This window comes from Apiospora hydei (assembly GCF_038363865.1).
Source record: "Apiospora hydei strain CBS 114990 chromosome Unknown utg000004l_segment0_segment0, whole genome shotgun sequence".
In the NCBI taxonomy this organism is placed as follows: domain Eukaryota; kingdom Fungi; phylum Ascomycota; class Sordariomycetes; order Amphisphaeriales; family Apiosporaceae; genus Apiospora; species Apiospora hydei.
The window spans coordinates 2,756,425-2,776,377 of record NW_027117363.1 but is presented as its reverse complement, the minus strand read 5'-3'; the positions used below and the strand labels follow the sequence as shown (position 1 = coordinate 2,776,377).

Sequence of the window (19,953 nt, the reverse complement as noted above, 5' to 3'; positions counted from 1 at the left end):
CCTGTTATACGAACTGTACACCTCAGATGCCACCATGCTGCGGTAGTTCGCCAATCGGGTGCTACATGAGATGCCATGCCAGATATAGATGCCATACCTCCCCGATAGGGTTGCAGTAGCATGGAAGAACTAGGGACCCACCAATCGAATCAGAGCGCGGCACGGAGGCAAGTCCGCTATAGGAATGGATCGCGAGCTTGGCTTCTGTGCGGGGCGCATCAAATATGCTCTGAAGTATGTATACTCGAGATAGATCTAGCACATCTAGATTGCTTGGCCTACCCGATTCTGTAAAGCTAGTTGCCCAAAACCTGGTTCGGCAGCGATGGTTGATACACGTACATGTGGCCCAACTGTTGATCCGGCTCACGACTGGGCGAGAAGGGTGTAGAGTTTATACTTCTTCAAGTTGTCTATTAATCGTTGCTCGTTAAAATATCGTGCCCTTGGTCTAAATTCCGTCAACTCAACGTCTGGTTCCAGGGCACCCAAACCTGGTCATGCCAGCCGTGCATGCATTTCCACTCCGCAGGAGGTTCTTCCCTGCCATAGAATCCTGGTGGCGGGTAAATCCTCTTCCGCAGTCCACTTGGACGTAAATCCTTTCAGCTTCTTGATCTTGGTCGAGGCTTCGTCAGAATACTCTATGTTGATAGAAGGGATGACCTGGCGTCGGTCGTCAGCAAATGAATTTCCGAGTCGACATTCGACGGACGGGCATGATTGAGAAATAACTTACGGCAATCCTTCCGTATCCAGCCCACCACAAGTCCTTGCAGAATAAAGTCGGCTCGCCGGCATAACATTCCTCCTCCCGATTACTCCTGAAAGCCACCTTGCCTCCGTGCGCCACCCCGCCCCCACGGCCCGGCTCGGCCGGCAGTCCCAGGATCGGCCCGGCGCCGAACGCGGTAGCCCCGTTCCAGCACGCGAAGACCTGGAACGGGAGCCTCTGGCTGTACCGACGCTGGGTCTCGGGGTCGGTCGAGAAGATGTTCCACGCCTGGTCCCAGCTGCCGTCGGGCGGGATCTGGAAGAAGCTGTCGCCCGTGAGCGTCCGCGCCACCCAGACGTCGTAGAAGGTCGGATCCTGGCCCGCGTACGTCCAATCCATGGCGCACGTCATGTCGGCCGACTGCAGGCGCCGCTGGTGGACCAGCTCCAGCAGGTCGTCCGGGCAGGGCGCCACGTCGTTGACGAAGACGATGGTCGTGTCCGCCGACGCGGACACGGCTGCTGTCGAAGAAGAAGTGAGCGGGTCTAGCGCGAGGTTGCGGAGCTGCGCCAGTTTTGCTATGCGCTCGTCTTCCTTGGGGTTGATGTCGGTTAGGTTCAGGAAGTACCGCAGCCCAATCCGTTGGAGTTCCGGCTGCAGGGCCGTTAGGATCCGGGGGGTGGCGTCGTCTGAGTTTCCTTCGACAATGGACAGGACGCACGAGGAGATACCGAGGAAGTGGGCGGCTTCTACTATCGAGCCGAGCAGTCTCGCGATGAGATGCTCGGATTGCCGCAAGTTCAGGGCGAAGAAGTAGAGCACATCTTGGCTGTCTTTCTCTCTGGCCGCAGTCTTCAGATACGCGTAGCGCGAGCGGTTGAAGGTCGGACATTGAAGGCGCGGGAGTGATGTGTCATTGGAATTCAGGATAGACTTGACGTAAGGCGCCGTGACGTTGTCCAGCTGCGGCTCGTATGGCCAAACAATTTCGGCGATGTCGGCAATGTCGACATTCTTATTACCATGACCACCGCCGTCGTTTGTCCAGGGGACCTTCACGTACGGCTTCAATCGGCTCCATGATTCGGTGGACGAACCCCGGATGCTCACGTGGATGATTGAGAGCAAGATAAAGGCGCATAAAACCTCGATGGTAACTATTCGGCGCACTTTCATGCTGTAGGTTTGCGCATGTTATTTTTTGATTAAGTGGTCGTGCAACTCAATTTGGTCAAAGGAGAGGGCATGAGACTACGTGATGGTTGTTGGGGGAATGTCGTATGTCTCAGGGCAGGAATGTCATTTTTGAAGGCAGAAAACTCACCCAATGCAGCAGGGAATCCTTGCGAGGATCATTGTCAGCAAAAGCCCAATTACGAGAAGGCGAGTTGGCTAGGGCAGAGAAAGAGAAGGGACGGAAAGGGGGTTGTCAGAATGAATACGGACAGATGCTACCAACAGTCGCATGACTTGCATGAGCTGAGCAGTTGTGTGCCAGGGTGGCTTATCTCTCGACGTATCACAGGCTGGGCCGGTAGTAAGCAACGACATGAACGAGTCAAATTGAAAAAGGTGATTGTGATGCATGGGCTCAGCGCTAATACCGTTGCGTTGGGTCAGGCTCCGGCTGGTTTGACTCACCCTGGCCCGTATTCGAACCCTGTCAAAAGAAGGGAAGAAGGGAGGGAACATAACGTAGGTATGCAGGACAATGTTCCAATGGCCCGGTTTAACCGCTGAGGGGTCTCAATTTCAAACACCAGGAGACACTGTCGCGCGGGTAGCCGTGTATGTATCGGGGAGAGTAGTATTATGCCCAGCCTCGGCCCGAACCAAATGGCCAATGAGATGGCTACCGACACCTAGGTTGCAGGCGCTTCAGACAGCACAGCATTGGTGATGATCTATGCATCTGGGAGATCTAACAGCATGTCGTCGTTGGTTCGCAAAAGTCCTCAAGTCTGTTCTCCAAAATGGGGTACCAAAGTCCCGTCCCCTTTTCCCGTCCCTCTTTCTCCCCCTTCTCGTCCCTATTTCGTTGGCTTTGCAAATAGTCGATACGTGGTTTTTCTTCTTCTTTCGTGTTTATGGGCTTTCCAGAGATGTGAGATCAATGGACGGGCTAGCCTTGAAGTTACAATTCCTGAACCATGGAGGGCACATAGTGACCCCTAGCCTCGAGCGGAGGGCGGTGACGACGAGTGCACCGGCCAAGAAGACATGTGGCTACTACAGTGGTGATCCCAGCCGACAAAGGACAGCCGAAGCCGGCTTCGACTGTCGAGTGGACGTCAGCCGGGCACTCTGGGGCTTCTGCACCACGACTGTCATCTCCGCGGGAGACTGCAACTTCGCGGGGGCCTGTTTTGATCGAGACTCTTGCCTCGAAGGCTGCGGCAAGCTGGGGTTCACGAAAATTCCTACAATGACTTGGTAAATCTCCCCGTGAAAAGTGTGACTTTGTCTTGACGCTGACCGTATCAGCACCTCCTCCGGTTTCTGCTCAACCGCGCTCCTTGACTCCGGGAGAGACCAGACCTACTCGCATATTGCTTGTGGTAGCGTTGCGACTACGGAGACTTTGCTCGCTGCACCTACAGCCCCTTTGGTGACTTCAACAGAACAGCCCCCTACCTCTGTATCGACAACCGCAAGCCCAAGCCCAAGCCCGACCCCAAGCACAAGCCCAAGTACAATTTCTTCAGGTACAGGGGCAGCGCCGACTCCTTCATCTGCCGATGGCAGATCACCCGCCAGTGCGCCGTCTCAAGATAGTAGTACCTCGCTTCCACCAGCAACGACAGCACAAAGCGGCGAAGCTGGCAATGCTACACCAAACAACACCGGCGCCATCATTGGCGGTGTCATCGGCGGGCTGGCGATGATATGTCTCACCATCTTCGCCATCGTCTACCTGTTCCGGCGTGGACAAAGGCGGCGATCAGAAGCCAAGACACAGCAGCAGACGCCGGGACCACAGGAGGTTGAATACATCACGAACAGCTACCGCGAGAACAAGACCCCAAGATACCCCGTTGAGCTACATTCAACCCCAAGGGCGCTGAGCTACGGCCCCGTAGAGTTATATGGTTAAAAGAAGTGGTTCGAACATATGGGAAATGGGGAGCATGATGGGGAGCAGAGAAACGTAGGAGATCTATTAGTCTCTGGCAAGGCCATTTCAGGGAGTTTTGGTGTTGCTACAAGATATCAACTGGGCTAATAATGTGAATAGCTTACTCATATGTGTGGATATTGATTACTATTAATGATTTGTACAAAACACCCAGCTTATAGTCCGTGGGGATCTTTATTGGGCAAAATACGTGTATTTATATGTTTAACTAGCTTTGTCTGCCCCCAACCAGTTCAAAGCAGGTCATATCTATCCAAGCCCAGGCAGGCAAGTACCATACACCTTCATCAGATATCCACCGGCTCCCCGTCCACCGAGATGAACTTGACATTGACCATCGCCGAAGCCGTAATAGTCCTCGGCTCGACCGACGGCCCATCGTTCACCTGTGCATCGTCCGTTTGGCCCACCGCCATGCTCGCCTGCCTCTGCCCCTGCTGCTGCAGTACCTGCTGTTGCAGTGCCTGCTGCTGCTGCTGCTGCATCTGCATATGCTGCTGCTGCATTTGCTGCTGCTGCATCATGCCCCCGCCGCCGAAAAGTCCGCCCCCGGTCGAGAACCCCGGCCGCCAGGGGTTGGTGATGCTGTTGGCCGACGACGCGGGCCCGTCCTTGATCTCGACGGCGACGACGGCCCGGCCCACGACGTCCGAGTAGTCCTGCGCCTTCTGGACCGCGTTCTCGATCGCCTTCTTGCGCGCCTCGCGCTCGATCTCGGCCCGCGTCGCGGCCGTAAGCCGCCACTCGGTCGACACGATGGACACGCGCGGCATCGAGCTCAGCTCGCCCGCCGCGTCGGCCAGCAGCGTCAGGTCGCGGAACACGACCTCGAACTCGCAGCTGGCGCGGTACGTCAGCCCGAGGTCCCGGCGCTTGCCGTCGACCCACTCGTACTCGGGCTGCGAGTCGGTGCTGATGGAGGACGCCGTGAAGGCCGTGATGCCCGCGTCCGGGTGCGGCGCGGGCCGGCCGTCGGCGCCGTCGGTCTTGGGCGCGTGGGCGCGGAACTTGGCCGTCAGCTTGGCCGACGTCTCGCGCACGCCGTCGGACGCCGTCTGTTGCGACTTGTCCGTCGTGGAGACGCGGATGTTCAGGACGCCGCGCTCGGCGGTGCGGAAGACGGAGCCGTTGCCGTTGACGTGGATCTTGAGCTGGGGCAGCATGATGGGCTGGGGGATGTGGGTGTGGAGTGTGTGAAGGTGGGTGTGTTCGTCTAATAGGGTGCAAGTGACAAGGGGTGCCTCGGAATCTGTGCTTGGGGTGTGTTGGGTAGACAATGGGGTAGAGACAAGGTGATAGAGAGAGTGTGTGCTAATTAATGCTGTTGGGGGGATATCTGGGGGGAATGGCGCGACTTTATATACTAATGGCTGGCCTAAATAAGGCAGCAATGTTGCCTGTGCTGAGGCAGTGCTGCCTTTACAATTCGGTGTGTTTTAGTACAACCAACTAGCCACTTCTGCTTACTCAACGTACTTGGCTAAAAATAGTAACATTCGACTTAACTGTATACTACCTTCGCAATAAAGAGTTTCCTATAGTAGTATACTAACTGAATATCCCTAAATGACAAGATAACATAGTGCTCCTATAGCATGCCAAGACACTAGACTTTTGCTTCTTTTCCTCTATCTATAGAAAGAAAAAGCACCTTATTCCATCGTTATACGTACACCCTTGGTATCCGACTTGGGCATAGGGATAAACATGTCGTGGTCATACCGCAAATCGCTCTCATCCGTCTCGAAGATGCGCATATGGGGCATAACCCGAAGCACCAACGCCGCGAGCGCCAGATTCATCTCGCACAACGACAGGCTACAGAAGCACGCATTAGCACGTTGTTTTTACTCTATCCGGAGTTTACGACAAGGGAAAAAGCAAATTAGAGAGTTACTTACTTCATACCCAGACACGACCGACTCCCCTTAGAGAACGAGAACATGCCGCGGTCGACGTCGGGCGTCCAGAGCGCCGTGCCCTCGCACCAGCGGTCGGGCGCGAACCGGTGCGAGTCCGGGAAGATGCGCTCGTCGTGGTGCACGATGGAGCTCGACATGCCGACGGCGTACCCCCGCGGGATGGTCAGGTAGAGCGGCTTCTTGGCCCACTCGCCGCGGAAGTGCAGGTCCTCGTGGGTCGCGACACGGGCGGTCCGGGCCGAGACGCCGTACGAGAGGCGGAGGCCTTCTTGGATGACGGTTCGTAGGAAGGGGAGTTTTTCGCTGAGGGGATTCACGGTTAGTCGTTGTGCTATTCCTGTCGCTTGATCACATAATACAGAATCCTAGAGTCGCAGGTGGTTTTTGTTGCGACTCAACCGCCCCATTTACCAGGCAGGGTAAGGGGTAAAAATAATATTCGTCCAAAGGGAAAAGGTTCACTTACAGTTCCGTCCAATGCGGCAGGTCCATCGGATCGATTTGTGCATCTTGCAGCTCCTTCGTTAATCTCTCCAGGAGTTCCCGCTCGTCGAGCAGGTGGTACGTGACCACCGCCAACGTCCAGCTAGTCGTCTCGGTTCCTGCGCCGACAATACCGAGCGCCTCGGCCGCCAGCCGGGCCACAGTCTTCTCGTCCTCTTGCAAGTCATTGGTCTTGCACAGCTCCGCAAAGATGGTCGGGTGCTCCTTCTCGACCGCGACCCCGGCATCGAGGTCGGCCTTGGTCTGCCGAATCTGGCGCGGGATGTTGATCTGCAGCTCGCGGATGAAGAGACCCGTGGACGCGGGCAAATAATCCACAAAGTGGACGGCGAGCTCGGCGGCGCCCTTGAGGAACGGGAAGAAGCGGAAGAGCAGGCCGGGCCGCAGGCTGCTGAGCGTCGGCTCGTGGAAGTTGGGCTCCCAGCCCTCCTGGTCCAGCAGGCCGAAGTTCTGGCCGAAGGCGTAGCCCGAGATGGCGTCGGCCGTGAAGCAGCTGTAGGCGACGGCGATGTCGAAGGCGGGCTGGCCCTTTTGCGCCAGCAGCTTGTCGCAGAGCTTCCGGACGAGCGTCTTGATGTCGGGCTGCAGGCGCGAGATCATGGAGCGCGAGAAGAAGCGGCCCACGGGGGCGCGGCGGAGGCGGTGGAGGTCGTGGTCTACTGTCCCGAACTCGGCCAGGTTGAGGCTGTTTTCTTTGTATTAGCAATGATCTTGAGCCGGTGGCCCTCTTAGTGATATTGGTAGGACATACATTGAGCCGTTGACTTGATGAAGGGGCTTGTCTCGCTTGCGGCCTCCCACGGCGTAGATCTCATCTCCAAAGTTGATGTCATTGCAATGAAGCTCATTGGGGCTTATGCGAACGATAGGGCCTGCCTGCTTGTTAGAAAATGATTTACATCTGCCCTTTAAGTGATCCTTACCATATTTGCGGTGCATTTCCACGATCTTGCTAGTATAGCGGCCATTTTGTATAACATCCCACCAGAATTCGGGCAGGTAAGTCGCACCCGCCAGCCATGGCCCAGGGATCTTGCTCAGGGGATGCAAAGGGGAAATGTTGTAGACGGCCTTGCAGAACTGATAGACGAGGTATGTCGCGACGAGGATCCCGACAAGCCCTACGATACCCGGCGCAGCCATCTTGGTCTGTGAGCTCTTGAAAGAGATGATGAATACTTCAACAGACCCACTAGTACACAAATGACTCGAGAAAGGGCTATTATCAGAGTTTAGGGCTGCAGCCAGCGCTTTATATATACATGTGCCTCGGTCAGCAGCCGTTGCCCCCTCAGCAGCTGAAGATTCCCATGTGCCCTTGCGGAGCCCAGTCCTTGGCTCCCTGTAATACGTGATAGGGCATCTCCGACTCGGGCCGATGTGGGAAATCCGGTGTGCCAAGCTGAGAATCTGAGATGGTCGTGACTGGCACGGGCCAGGCTTATCGAGATATTTTATGGAGCAAGAAAACGCTAGACAGCAAATGGCGACCCCTGAGTGACCCTAGGCCGACTAGTCACTAGTCGGGGGCCAAGTATACACTAGCCCGGCTTGTCACTGTCGTCCGTTATACAGCCCCGACTAGCTTCTTCGAGTCCGCCCCAGCTGCCCCAGAGCAGTTACCCCGTTGTCCGTAGTAAGCCAACTAGGGACTTATTTCCGGGAGTGCCCACGCCGTTGAACCTAACTCGTCGAAATGTTTTGGGTGCGGACAATGGCGGAGGAAACAAAAGTCGTGTCACAGTTCAAACACGTCCAAGTCCAGATCTATTTTTGGTATGTTGAAGTGGACGCGGACAGACGAAGAGAACGCTGCAGAGAAAAGTGTAAAGAGTGATATTTTTTATAATACTACCCGAAGCACGTTCCTTTACCAGGGCCAAGTCCCCTCGCTGCGGACGACGCGGCCCTCGTCCGCATCCCTCTGGCCCTGAACGATGCTCAGCACCAACTTGCCCGACTCGCGCGGGTCCTGGGCCGCACCGCCGGGGTTCCTGGCCGCCTCGTTGGGGCCCCGCAGGTTGGAGACGACGAAGCCGGGGCACATGCCGAAGACCCGGACGCCGCCGCCGGCCTGCCTGCTCTGGCGCCAGTCGAGCAGCATGTACATGTTGAGCGCGGCCTTGCACGCGTTGTACGCCTCGGCGTCGGGCGGCGTGTTCGGGTGCGGCGGGTTCTCGAACGTGTGCGCGAGGGAGCCCTGGCCGCTCGTGACGTAGATGGAGTACGCGCCGGCGCCGGCGCCGGCGGTCGACGACTTGAGCAGCAGCGGGCGGAAGGCCTTGGCGACCTGGAAGGGGCCGAAGGTGTTGGTCTCCATGGTCTTGAGGAAGCGGGCGCGGGCGTCGAGGTCCGACACGCCCATGGCCGCGTTGTTGACCAGCACGTCCAGGCGCCCGAACTGCTGCGCGACGGCCGCGGCGGCTTGCTCGATCGAGGCGTCATCGGTCACGTCCAGCTGGACGGTCGAGATGCTGCCCGTGATGCCGGCGGCCTCGATCTCGGCCTTGGCAGCGTTGGCTTTGTCCAGAAAGCGGCACGCCATGATCACGTGGAACTTCTCAGGGGCGGCGGTGAGGACTTGGGTGGTTGCGTATCCCACTCCGGAATTTGCACCTAGGAATCAAGGTTAGTAAGAGGGGTATCATATCTACTGTTCGTGTAGTGACTTGCCTGTGATGAGAACAATTCTTGAAGTCATCTTGAGGGTTTAGGACAAGTTGTTTTTGGATTATGAAAAATAAGTGTTGTTATTTGTCTTGCTGTTGAGTTCTTGGAGCAAACCAGACATCAGATCCAGCGAGAAACGACATGTTTATATAGACTTGGACTTGGATGATAGACTGGTTGGATTGATCAGCCAAGAAAACGTAGATGCGAAGATGGTGATAGCTAGTATGCTGTCCGTTATGTCCGTATTTTGTCATAAGGGGGGGCTGTTGACGGACCATTCCCAATCTGGAGAAACTCTGCGAGCTGTATTTGCTTAGGTACGCTGATGTTAAGTCAGCAAAATGCAAGCCAGAAAAGATCGGTCGCATCCTGCGTGCATCCATCCGTCTCACGGAGTTAAGGCAAACCCCCGTAAGCAAGCCTTAAATAGCGACTCCTCCCGCGTGCAGCACGCTCTTCCTCTACGGGAGAAACTCCGCGAGCCTCATCTATCCAAAAGCAAACAATTACATCATCTTGAGTGGTCAGCGGTGGCCTCGTTCATTGCAGTGCCATTATCTCCTGTGACAGGCCAATCAGCAAGACAAGACATCCCTGCAAATAAATCGGTACGGTCGACGACCAGATGGCGCAACAGCGGGTAGGATGCGAGACCTGTAGGACAAGGCGAATCAAGGTGTGTGTGTGTGTGTTGCCGTGTCGCCATGGCCTCATTCGGGATTCCCATCTGACCGAGTCGCCGCCGCCGCGTTCTAGTGCGACGCCGCCAAGCCAACCTGCAAGCGCTGCACGCAATCGCGGCGGCCCTGCCTCTGGAAGAAGAAAGTCCTCGACATCCACTTCGAGAACCAGTACGCCAGCGGACATCAGAGACGCCCGAGGGGCCCGCGCCCAGCCCTTCCGAGCGGCGCCGGACATCCACAACAGCCCGGTAGCAGCAGCAGTACTAACTCCAGAGATGGTGGACGAGAAGGAGAAGGAGGAGGAGGAGGAGGAGGAGGGACGACGATCCCGCCACCCCTGCACCTGAGCCTCCAAGTCCAGGCCGTCACGTTCTACCTGAACCACTACATGCGCCCGCTCCCGCCCGACGCCCTGAGCGTGACCAGATCCCTGGACGACTACATCTGCCACCTCTCCGCCGCGTCCCCGTCCTCAGCGCTGCTCGACGCGGCGATCCGCTGCATGGCCCTCGAGACGTACTCGCGCGTCGTCGTCCGGGGCCAGGACCACGACGCACGGGTAAGCGCCGAGGCGGCGCACCACTACCAACTGCTCCTGTCCCTGTCGCGGCGCTCCGTCGCGCGCCTCGACGCCGCGAACCTGGACGAGTGCCTCCTGGGCGTCTTCTTCCTCAGCCGCTTCGACGCCAGCACGCACGGGCTGGCGGACCTGTGGCGGAAGCTGCGGGCGAGCCCGGCGCACCACTACCACGGCGCCATGGCGCTGCTGCAGTACTGGAAGGAGCACCTGCGCGACGAACGCGACGGGACCGGCAGCGGCGGCTCTTCCCCGGTCATCCAGGAGAGTCGACGCGGGCTGTTGCGGTTCCTGCTCATGCACGGCCTGGACGTCCCGGACTGGATGAAGGATGGCGAGATCTTTGGCGAGGCCGGGTTCGAGTTGGTCCACGACCGCGTCACGGTATGGACCGCGGACCTCCGGCATCGAGTCCTACGCCTGCTCCGGCCTACGGAAATCCCCTCGGAGCCTAGAGTATCTATGGCCGAGGTGCTGAGTGACCTGAACAGGGAAGCGCAAGTCCTCGACAGGATGCTGCGCGACTGGGTCCGTCAATTCCAGCGCTCCTGGCTCTACCAGCAGCACACGCTCCCGCCATCCGACGACCCCAAACGGGCGCAGCGTGTCCCGTCACCGTCAAAAGTCTACACGTACTCGAAGCTGTCCTACGCCTTGCTGTGGTCAAAGTACGCCGCGCTGAGGCTGCTCGTCAACGACACACACCTGAAAATCGTATTGCTCTGCAGTGAAGCCCTGGTGGCCACCGACCCTTCGATCGAGTGCCAGTGCCAGCTCGTCGTGGAGCAAATGACCGACATCGTAGTGAGCAGCAACGCGTTCATCGTGGGGGGATTTGCACGTTGCGAGTACACCGTTGGGCGGAACCACTGTGCTCTTGAACGAGGGGTCGGACGCATGCCAGAGAGGATATAGGTTTGTAACCTGGCCTTTGTCGGTCGCCTGTAGTCTGGAGTCTGTTGGCATTTCCCAGAGGCTGTGGTGTAAATCGCAGCTGCGGCGTGTAGGAAGGCAGGCTGGGATCAAGTTATTTGAAGAATACCAACCCAACCGCAGCTTTAGGCTTGACGGGAATCGCATGTCTCCGAGGGATACCTTGAGGCAGTAAAGGCTTTATTATATACAAAAGCAGCGTGTCTTTATCATCCAGTCCGATCATGTGACCTGATCCTCCATCGTCTATGTACCAATCATTGAGACCATCCGAGTAGCAGTTTTATGTTCCTCCTAATTATCATTATCAATACAAAACGCCTCATCGCTCGTCGTTCATCATCATGCACCACCTCAGTACATACCCCTTCGACCATTTACACGCCGGGTACTGCCCCCGTTGGACACAAATGGGTGCACCCTGACCGGTCGCTTCGTTGTCGGAAGAGAATTGAGAGCATGCCACATGTCCAGGATTCCAGCTCGAGCTGCTGGAAGCATGCTATATTGGAGCGAGTATAGATTCCTGCGGTTGATGGGCGGAACAAATCGACCAGTCGCGAGGCAGAACACAACCCGGGGCGACAAGTAATGTTTCCGGATACGTTTCCCCATTCGGAAATACTGGTGGAACATGGCCGTAAATGAAAGGGGGATTGGCTTGCAGAACGTTAGTATCATAATCAAACATGTACCCGGTCGGGACAAGTAGATGAAGGAGGCTTACCTTGAGGTGGATAACGGAGGTAGGCGGTTGAGCTGGCGTGGGAGACATGGAGGTAGAATCGAATGCAAATCTATCTTGGGTATCAAAAAGTTCAAAACGAATGCCACCTTGAAGTAATTAGCAATCGGGCTACCTGCCTTGTTGGAGAGGGAGACTGCTTACCAGGGAGACGTCGAGGATCTTTCACCCGAAGCATCAGGGCAAACAGGGGGAAATGATTAAGGCAAGAGAGCTGCGTATCAAACATGGCTTTAAGCAGGATGATCGCCATTCTTGCCACCGCAAAGTTGAGGTAAAACACGGCAACCGTCGGGAGGAGGAAGAAGAGAAGTGTGAACAAGATGGTACCAAGCAGCAATTGATCCAAGTCGTAATCGCAAGAGTCCACACGGTTCCGTAGCACGTTGTACTTCTTCCCCCGAAAGAGCTGGAAAAGGGACAGCAGGATAGTGAGCTGCCAATGGAAGATACGGGCTGCCGCAAGATAGAACGAGTAAATGTGTACCGTCAGTAGCGAAAGGAGATCCGAGGAGAAGGCGATGGGCATGCTGGCACCGCCAAAGCTCGAGAAGCCAATGAACCATATGATGTGAGGCAAGACGGGCTGTAAAGCTCTGATGCAGCCTGCCCAGTACTCAATCACCCACAGGAAAAGGTCGCCTAGAAATAGAGCCAACTCCTTGTTGAGCTTCAATCCAGCGGGCCAGCCCATCAACCACTCGATGCTGCTGTGCAGAGCGTCGACAGTGTACTGCTGCAACAGCAACCCAATCTGGTCGGATACCCATGCGGCATTGTCGATGATGTAGGAACCGAGAGCGATGCCGATGATGACATCGTTGGCCACCAACCACAGACTGTTGTAGAAGCGTATGTAGTCCGGGTGGCTTGTCGTGACGCTGTCCCAGTCGTTCTTCCGGAGCCTTAATTTGACATATTGCATTGGCCAGTAGCAAAACTGTTGTAGCCGTATCTCAACCTGTTGAGCAGTGGCGGATATGTCCTTGAGCGCTGGTGAACCCGGACGGGGTCTCCATTCCAGGATTTGAAGCAATATCTCGGCTGCTCCACGGTGACCGATGAGCACAAATATGAATATGGCCCTGATGATTGGGAAAATGTAAAGAATGATGAAGTCCCAGAGCTGTATGACGACATAGTTTCGCATCGTTGTAGCTTGCTCGACCACGCGCTCCGACACACTAAGCGTTCGCTTAGGTCGAGTGCCTATCAATGACACGTTCTTCTGCAGCAGCTGTTCCAGTTCCCAGGCCCAATTCACCTGATTGACAATCCTTGAAAGAACCTTGTCCTTCATCGTGGGGGATGCCGTATGACAGAGTGCTGTCGGAGCTTCTCGACGAGATGCTTTCTCTTCTGCTTTGCCATTTTTCTTGCTCCTCCTCCTCCGCATCCGAAGCCTCGGACACGGAAGGTTGACGAGCATCCTCTTTGTCGATCAATGCAAGAGCGATGGGGTTTAACGAGATGTACTGCATATTTCGGGGGATCGGCCGCTCGAACAGTATGATCTGGACGCTTGATGCTACGGCGCACGCAATCGTTGGCGCTCGCTGGTAGGGGTCTATTTTGGCTTTGACCCACGATGGCTCGGAGTCTAGACTGGCCTCTGGTCCGACATTCGTCAAGCCGAGGACATGCATGGACTGGGAACCACACAGTTGGGAAATGCGTTCTGTAGGGTGCGGCGCATTGCGGAGCAGAATGCCTGTCTTCAGGGCGCTCTCGACATTCTTCGGCTACGTAAAGATCAGAGGTGCAATCGGACAAGGCGCGCTTGCGGGTAGACGTACATCAACATGATTCAGCACGGCCACCACCACCACATCAAGGCTTGAATTCTTCCAGCCGACGATAACACCGGGTAGTTCAGACCTCTCGATGTCCGCCGGCCAGAAAACTCTCATAAGCCCATCATGCTCGGGCATGTCCCAGCAACCTGACAGATATCCCGCCTAGAAGGAGCCTCTGCGCCGGAGTTGTTCGCGGGCGGATACCCCCGAGCTGAGGGATCGTGGATGCTATATGAAGAGGGTGTCAGCCGATGGAGCTCGTATCGCAGCGTATACTGTCTGATTGTTTGGGTCGGAAGTGTCTCAAATCAGCTCGTACAGGGACCGGGAGGCGAAGAGGCTGCAGGAGGGTCGTACCAGGTCGGCCTCGAGGGAGGCTAGATATTGTACAGGCACGAGAACGAGGAGAAATAGTAGCGATAGGAGTGCGAATCCCTGGACACTGCGTGACTAGACAGGCGCATACACATGTTAGTCGCAATGGTTATATCCAAATACCGGGGGGTTGTAAGTTGGAGGCAAGGAACGCGCTCCGTCTGGACTGGATCTCGCATGGAAAGCCACTCACGATGACGCCTTTATCCCAGGCAAATAGAGCTAGCTCGTAGAGCCGTGTGACCAGATCCCATCGAGCAGTACCGTAGCCAGCTACAAATATGGCGAGGGTGACAACGGAGAAGGGGTGCATGAATTGGTCGTTTTTGCTCAAGATCCGGAGCGGGTGCGCATCACGGAGCTACAAGATTGGGCCAGGATATCGAGATGGGCAGATGCTGGTTGGATCGAATGCGTCTGGTCGTTGCAATGGGGTCGCGGTGTCCGAGAATGCGTGCAAAGGCGGTGCTGTAATTATGTTGTTGGAAGTTGGCGCGGACTGGGTGCAATGTGTCGACTCGTGCGATTTGTGTGATGCAATTGCCAGAATATCGTTAGCGGCAGCCAAGTCCCAAGTCCCAAGTCCCCTAAGGTCCCTTCTCCAATGCTTAAGCTGAACTGCGGGCGGAATGGGGTCTTTCGTCTTGGTCGCAGTCGCACAGGCCAGCCAGCTCGAGTTTTTGCGCTTTGCTCCAGCGTCCAGGAGGGATGCATGCACCTGCAGATCGTAAAACCACGATCGAGTGGAAGCTTCTTCCAACCCTCCCAAGAAAAGCAGAAAGGCTACAAGTCTTTCTCCTGCGATATGTACCTCGTATTGGTGGACGGTGATACTTTCGTATCAAACATTTAAAGTGCTGAAGTGGCTGGTTAGGTAAGTTAGAAGTTCGCGTGTTTTTCTGCAATGTCCCTTGCATAGTGCACCATGCAAATGGGCGGCTCGATCATCAATGTTGCGCGTCAATCGACATGAAGCTTGTTCTCTGCCTCTGGCCTTCGCTGTCTTGTTTTCCCTGGCGCCCCGATCTTATCCCTGCGCTGGATGGCAGTCTAGACCACCACCGCTGATCTGATTATCACGTGCGGTGTGTCCAAGATACCCCTCAGCATAAGCGTTCCCGAGAGTGCGCCAACACTCGCATTCCAGGTGGAAAAGGGGAAACATCGCGAAGAGGAGAGTAAACGAGGAAATATTTGAGGTAGTAGATGCTGGCAGGGTCTAGATACAAGTACAAATATTGGGGACTGAGCCGATGATCCGAGTGCAATAAGGAAAGTAGCTTCTGCGCTTCCCGAATCCCGCAATTACGAAATCCCAGATCCTCTGATGCCCCCGATCCATCCCGTTTCCACCGAGCAGATGGGTTTCTCTGGATTCCGCTGTTAATCGGTTGCCATCTTCACTTTGCTGCTGTTCTTTGGAGGGGAAGCTGTAGTCGCCCTTCTTTCGGGAGTCCGGCTGGCGTACAAGTATGGATTGTACGCGTCTCGCTCCCCTTAGTAGACCTACAAACATATTATTCAATGGAGATACACCCCCTAGGGCTATAAGGGCTGCTATTCTTCGTGTTCCTTGACACGGCTCCGAAGCTTGAAGTTCTATTCTTATTTCACATATGGAAAAATCCGTTGCTGCTGGGCCTGAGTTGCGTGCATTTCATTTCGTACTGAGGGGCGTGAGACGTTCATGTAGTATTACGTACATGCCAAACCCATCCCCAGTACACTGTCCCAGGAGCTTGGCGCAAAGCAGGACTGTTCCTCTCTTGGGGGTTGACCTGCTCATTTCCGCTTGAGGTGAATAGTGTCGTAATCTTTACTATCTTCGCGTGCCTCATCCAAGAGCTTGTCTATCTTGCGGTCCTTGAGGGCGACCTGATGTGACATATTTGGTTAGAGTCCAATATCACGACCATGGCCTCGCATGTACCCACCTGTAGACATTTCTGGTACTCCTTAAACATGCTGGCGCACTCATTGTCGTCGGTTCTGCCATTACCACGGAGATATTCTGGTGGATATCAGTATGCGTGCCTGGAATCCAGAGAGAATGTTTGCACGGGGATCTCAAACACACTTTCGCTATACCACTTCAAGAAACAGGTATCATATCGCCTGAAGGGGCATTAGCACGTTGTCTTTCATTGACGCCGGTCGAGGCTATGGGAACCACCTACTCTTTCACCTCGTTGCATTCGGGTGCGAGAGATGCTGACATGATTACAAGAATGCGGCGACTCTACCAGTGGTTGCCAAATCTGCCTCTTCTTGGGGTACGTATGGATCTTTTAGGCCGACCTTTGGTGTGTTGGTACGTTTCGAGTGAGCCCGAATCCAGAAGGCCCCAGAATCTAGTGTGTATCAAGGTGTGATCAATGTATGTAGGTATCAGATACTGTCTGATGTAAGTGGTTGGTCGTCGGGCATATTGAACACAACTACCTGTCTGAAGGCCTGGAGGCGAATGCTCGATGCTTTGTCCTTATCCAGCATCAAATTAGTAGCTTCAAAGGCGATTAAAGTGGCGCGAAACATCCCCGAGCTTCTCAGCTTCAGCTTGCAGGTCTCCAAGCAAAAAAGCCCCACGTCCCTTGGCAATCGGCGTTTACACCTCCCGACATTCCTGAAATTTTGTTTAACCAATGCATTTACCATATGAGCAGCACCCGCGCTGAAGACTGAAGTCGCATTCCTCGCGATATCTCAGGACGACCCAATTCACCAGGAAGACTGCCGTCATCATGGGGTCATCCATCGACTTCACGTCGATACAAGCCCAGATCCAGTCCGCGCTCGTTGCAACGACGCGCACAGCAAACCAGCTTGCCGCAGAAGATCTCGGCTTCCATCGCAGCAGCAACCCCACGGTCGACGAACAACTCGACGAGACAAGCGAACGATTGTTGACGCTCTCGAGCGACCTTCTCAAGTCGGCCACCAAATCCACAGACCTCAAGGCCCCCGAGCTGGAAGATGCCGACGATGTCGAGGTGCACTGGTCGCGCATTGTCGATGTCATCGACACCCTGCTCGAGAAGGCCGACACTTGCCTTGACGAGTACACGGGCTTGGTGAAGCGGAAGGCTGCACCGACAGAGGAAGCGACACAACCCAAGAAGCCCAAGACCTTCACTGCCCTCGACGCTTCGATGCGCCGCGCCAACATCCTCAAGCCCCAAAATGCTTTCGAGATGAAGCCCGACAACATCAGCACAGCTCCTTGGAAGCCCATTCTGACAAAGAAACCACACGCTACGATCCCCTTGGCCCAGAGCTTAGGTACATTCAGCAACGAGGCGGATTCCACACAGTACGACTATAGCCTTTTCTTGCCTCACGTTTTTGCCATTCCAGTTTGCGATCCCGCTCCAGACACAAGTGTTAAAGATCGGAGAAAAAGAGTCAAGCGACACAAAGCCAACAAGCGTCGTGTTTGGCGCGATCTGAGTACAACATGGGACACTAACAGCGTATTCAGATACAAGCACCCTTACGAAACCGAGATCCTCCAACTCAAGTACCCTGACTCCATGTACGAAACCAAGGAGCCGATCAAATACCAGCCTGTCGAAACCACCACTGCCACATTCGTCGACACGTTCGCCGGGGTGCTTGATATGCTAGCGGAGCTCAAACAAGCAGACGTGATTGCCATTGACACAGAACACCATGACTTCCGGACATACTACGGGCTGCTTTCGCTCATGCAGATCAGCACACGTGAAAAGGACTGGATAGTTGACACCCTGCAGCCTTGGCGTCACAAGCTAGAGGTTCTCAATGAAGTTTTTGCTGACCCCAAGATCGTGAAGGTAAGTCGGTTTCGTGACGGTTGATGGTGCAAGCTGACTGACAACATCAGGTTCTACATGGTGCATATATGGATATCCTATGGCTCCAGCGAGACTTGGGTCTTTACGTGGTTGGCCTTTTCGACACTTTCCATGCCGCCGAATCCCTTCAATACACATCTAAAAGCCTCGCATACTTGCTGAAGCGCTTCGTTGATTTCGACGCGGACAAGAAGTACCAGTTGGCTGACTGGCGGATACGGTACGATATTCTTTCCTGGATTTAGCGATGCATACTGACCTGAAAACAGACCGATACCCGAAGAGATGTTCTACTATGCGCGCTCAGATACCCATTTCCTGCTCTACATCTTTGACCTGATAAGGAACGAGCTCCTTGCGCGGTCGAACCGCAACAACCCGGAAGAAGATTACATGACGCACGTCTTGGAAAAGTCAAAAGAGACATCCCTACGCAGACACGAACGGATCGTCTATGATACTACAGGTGGCCAGGGACCGAATGGATGGTACAACATGCTGATCAAGTCATCCGGAAATCTGAGCCGTGAGCAGTTTGCTGTATTCCGTGCCGTGCACAAATGGCGCGATGATGTCGCGCGCCGTGAAGACGAGAGCCCCATGTTCATCTTCAGCAACTCCGCGGTCTTTGATATCGCCAGGCGCTTGCCTCCGGATCCGAAGGCCATGTTCAGCATCCTCGGCTTCCCTACGTCTCACGCATCGCATGTTGCCAAGACGGCAGTGGCGGAGCTTTCCAAACTCGTGTCCAAAGCGAAGGCAGATGGCGAAAACGGTCCGACTTTGTCGGATTTCTTCCGCGGGAATACGATTGGGGTCGGTGAAGTGGCAAAACAGGTCTTTCCGCACTTGCGCGCCACTAGTCCTGGAGTCCTCGATACGAAAGACCTTGTGTCTGAGCAGTCGAAGCTCTGGGGTGAAGTCCCGGTCGGCAGCCGCTGGGACAACACCTCGGGGGCGAACGCCGCTGCAGATGGCCAACGGTTTGCTCTGCCATGGGCGGCGTTCATGGAGAATGCTTCAGTAGGTGAAACCTCTGAGGAAAGCCTTACGGTGCGGTCTCGAAAGGAGTCAGCGCCGGCACAGCAAAGTACCGATAGTGTGCCTGTGGAAGACACTGAGTTCACACTCCGGGCTGGCAAGAAGCGCAAGGCTCCGGAGCCTGAGAGAGAGGATGACGAAGAACAAGACGCTAACGTGACTGGGACTTCGAACCCGACAACGCCCGGAATGGATGGTGATGAGATTGCTCTGGACGATTCGGACCGTGAGCAGGAACAGCAAGCAGCAGAAAGGAAGAGCCGGAAGGCCCAGAAGAAGGCAGAAAAGGCCGCAAAGAAAGCTGCCCAGGCGGCTGCCGAGAAGGACGCGGAAGCCGAAGAAGAAGCGCCCTTTGACTACAGCACGGCCAAGTCGGTTCTCAAGACTCAGCGTAATGGGGATGCCAAGGGAGGGAAGGGCAAGGTGTTCAATCCGTACAAGTCCCTCAATGCGGACGGCCCCAAGCCTGCGCGAAGGATGCACGGCGAGAAGCCCGGAAAGAGCGCCACCTTCAAGAAGGTATAGGTCTCTCTGCATCATCGATATCAAGAACGTAAGGTATTATCAGCATGGACAGGCGTTATTGGTGTTCTATGTTCTCTTTGCATTGGTGACGACACGACTAGTTTGCTAGGCGGCATGCGTTGCTCTGAGACGTTCGGCAGTAAGATTATCACGATAGATTTGCTCCATCGGGTCGAGTAGGCCTAACTTCCGTAGACGCTGCCAAGGTGGTCGATTGTGCCACTGCGACTACCCAAGTATGTAATCTGTGTAGATAAGGTGGAATTGGAGAGGCCAATATGAAGCGTTTGAGTGCCGACAGTCAAGTGTGATTGATGTTCACCTCCAGATGCACGTTCTGTTCGCATAACTAATCGACACACTCCATCTCCTTCTAAACACTTTAAGTTCCCACGTACTGTTTCCCTCGGCCTCGTAGCTGCAACTTCTACATGCATCCTTACATGTAGTTGAAATCGAACATGCGCTACGGATGCTCTTGTCCAGACCAGTAAA

The 19,953-nt window shown here is 55.1% G+C and overlaps 9 protein-coding genes across 9 annotated transcripts; 3 read left to right on the top strand and 6 right to left on the bottom strand.

Moving 5' to 3' along the window:
* Positions 1-498: 498 nt before the first annotated feature.
* Positions 499-1,882, bottom strand: PG997_003376 (uncharacterized protein; the record flags this gene model as incomplete). Its single annotated transcript, XM_066807691.1, has 2 exons — positions 499-666; positions 740-1,882. Coding segments are annotated over 2 exons (1,311 nt in total), but the record flags the coding sequence as incomplete, so codon positions are not given.
* Positions 1,883-2,828: 946 nt separating this feature from the next.
* On the top strand, positions 2,829-3,809 carry PG997_003375 (uncharacterized protein; the record flags this gene model as incomplete). Its single annotated transcript, XM_066807690.1, has 2 exons — positions 2,829-3,148; positions 3,200-3,809. The coding sequence occupies 2 exons, from the start codon at positions 2,829-2,831 to the stop codon at positions 3,807-3,809; spliced, it is 930 nt and encodes a 309-aa protein (XP_066671308.1).
* A 329-nt stretch (positions 3,810-4,138) lies between these two features.
* Positions 4,139-5,014, bottom strand: PG997_003374 (uncharacterized protein; the record flags this gene model as incomplete). Its single annotated transcript, XM_066807689.1, has 1 exon — positions 4,139-5,014. The coding sequence occupies one exon, from the start codon at positions 5,012-5,014 to the stop codon at positions 4,139-4,141; it is 876 nt and encodes a 291-aa protein (XP_066671307.1).
* A 489-nt stretch (positions 5,015-5,503) lies between these two features.
* PG997_003373 (uncharacterized protein) lies at positions 5,504-7,420 on the bottom strand (the record flags this gene model as incomplete). Its single annotated transcript, XM_066807688.1, has 5 exons — positions 5,504-5,669; positions 5,753-6,076; positions 6,240-6,962; positions 7,029-7,092; positions 7,177-7,420. 5 exons carry the CDS (start codon positions 7,418-7,420, stop codon positions 5,504-5,506), a joined length of 1,521 nt encoding a protein of 506 aa, XP_066671306.1.
* Positions 7,421-8,147: 727 nt separating this feature from the next.
* Positions 8,148-8,822, bottom strand: PG997_003372 (short chain dehydrogenase/reductase; the record flags this gene model as incomplete). Its single annotated transcript, XM_066807687.1, has 1 exon — positions 8,148-8,822. The coding sequence occupies one exon, from the start codon at positions 8,820-8,822 to the stop codon at positions 8,148-8,150; it is 675 nt and encodes a 224-aa protein (XP_066671305.1).
* A 753-nt stretch (positions 8,823-9,575) lies between these two features.
* Positions 9,576-11,125, top strand: PG997_003371 (uncharacterized protein; the record flags this gene model as incomplete). The annotated part of the gene is made up of 2 exons (XM_066807686.1): positions 9,576-9,590; positions 9,707-11,125. 2 exons carry the CDS (start codon positions 9,576-9,578, stop codon positions 11,123-11,125), a joined length of 1,434 nt encoding a protein of 477 aa, XP_066671304.1.
* A 372-nt stretch (positions 11,126-11,497) lies between these two features.
* Positions 11,498-14,420, bottom strand: PG997_003370 (uncharacterized protein; the record flags this gene model as incomplete). Its single annotated transcript, XM_066807685.1, has 7 exons — positions 11,498-11,803; positions 11,871-11,977; positions 12,033-13,097; positions 13,153-13,630; positions 13,685-13,846; positions 14,042-14,134; positions 14,253-14,420. Coding segments are annotated over 7 exons (2,379 nt in total), but the record flags the coding sequence as incomplete, so codon positions are not given.
* A 1,421-nt stretch (positions 14,421-15,841) lies between these two features.
* PG997_003369 (MDM35 Mitochondrial Distribution and Morphology protein) lies at positions 15,842-16,277 on the bottom strand (the record flags this gene model as incomplete). Its single annotated transcript, XM_066807684.1, has 4 exons — positions 15,842-15,934; positions 15,994-16,070; positions 16,137-16,174; positions 16,237-16,277. The coding sequence occupies 4 exons, from the start codon at positions 16,275-16,277 to the stop codon at positions 15,842-15,844; spliced, it is 249 nt and encodes an 82-aa protein (XP_066671302.1).
* Positions 16,278-16,800: 523 nt separating this feature from the next.
* PG997_003368 (Exosome complex exonuclease) lies at positions 16,801-19,458 on the top strand (the record flags this gene model as incomplete). The annotated part of the gene is made up of 3 exons (XM_066807683.1): positions 16,801-17,871; positions 17,922-18,112; positions 18,162-19,458. The coding sequence occupies 3 exons, from the start codon at positions 16,801-16,803 to the stop codon at positions 19,456-19,458; spliced, it is 2,559 nt and encodes an 852-aa protein (XP_066671301.1).
* Between the last annotated feature and the right edge of the window lie 495 nt (positions 19,459-19,953).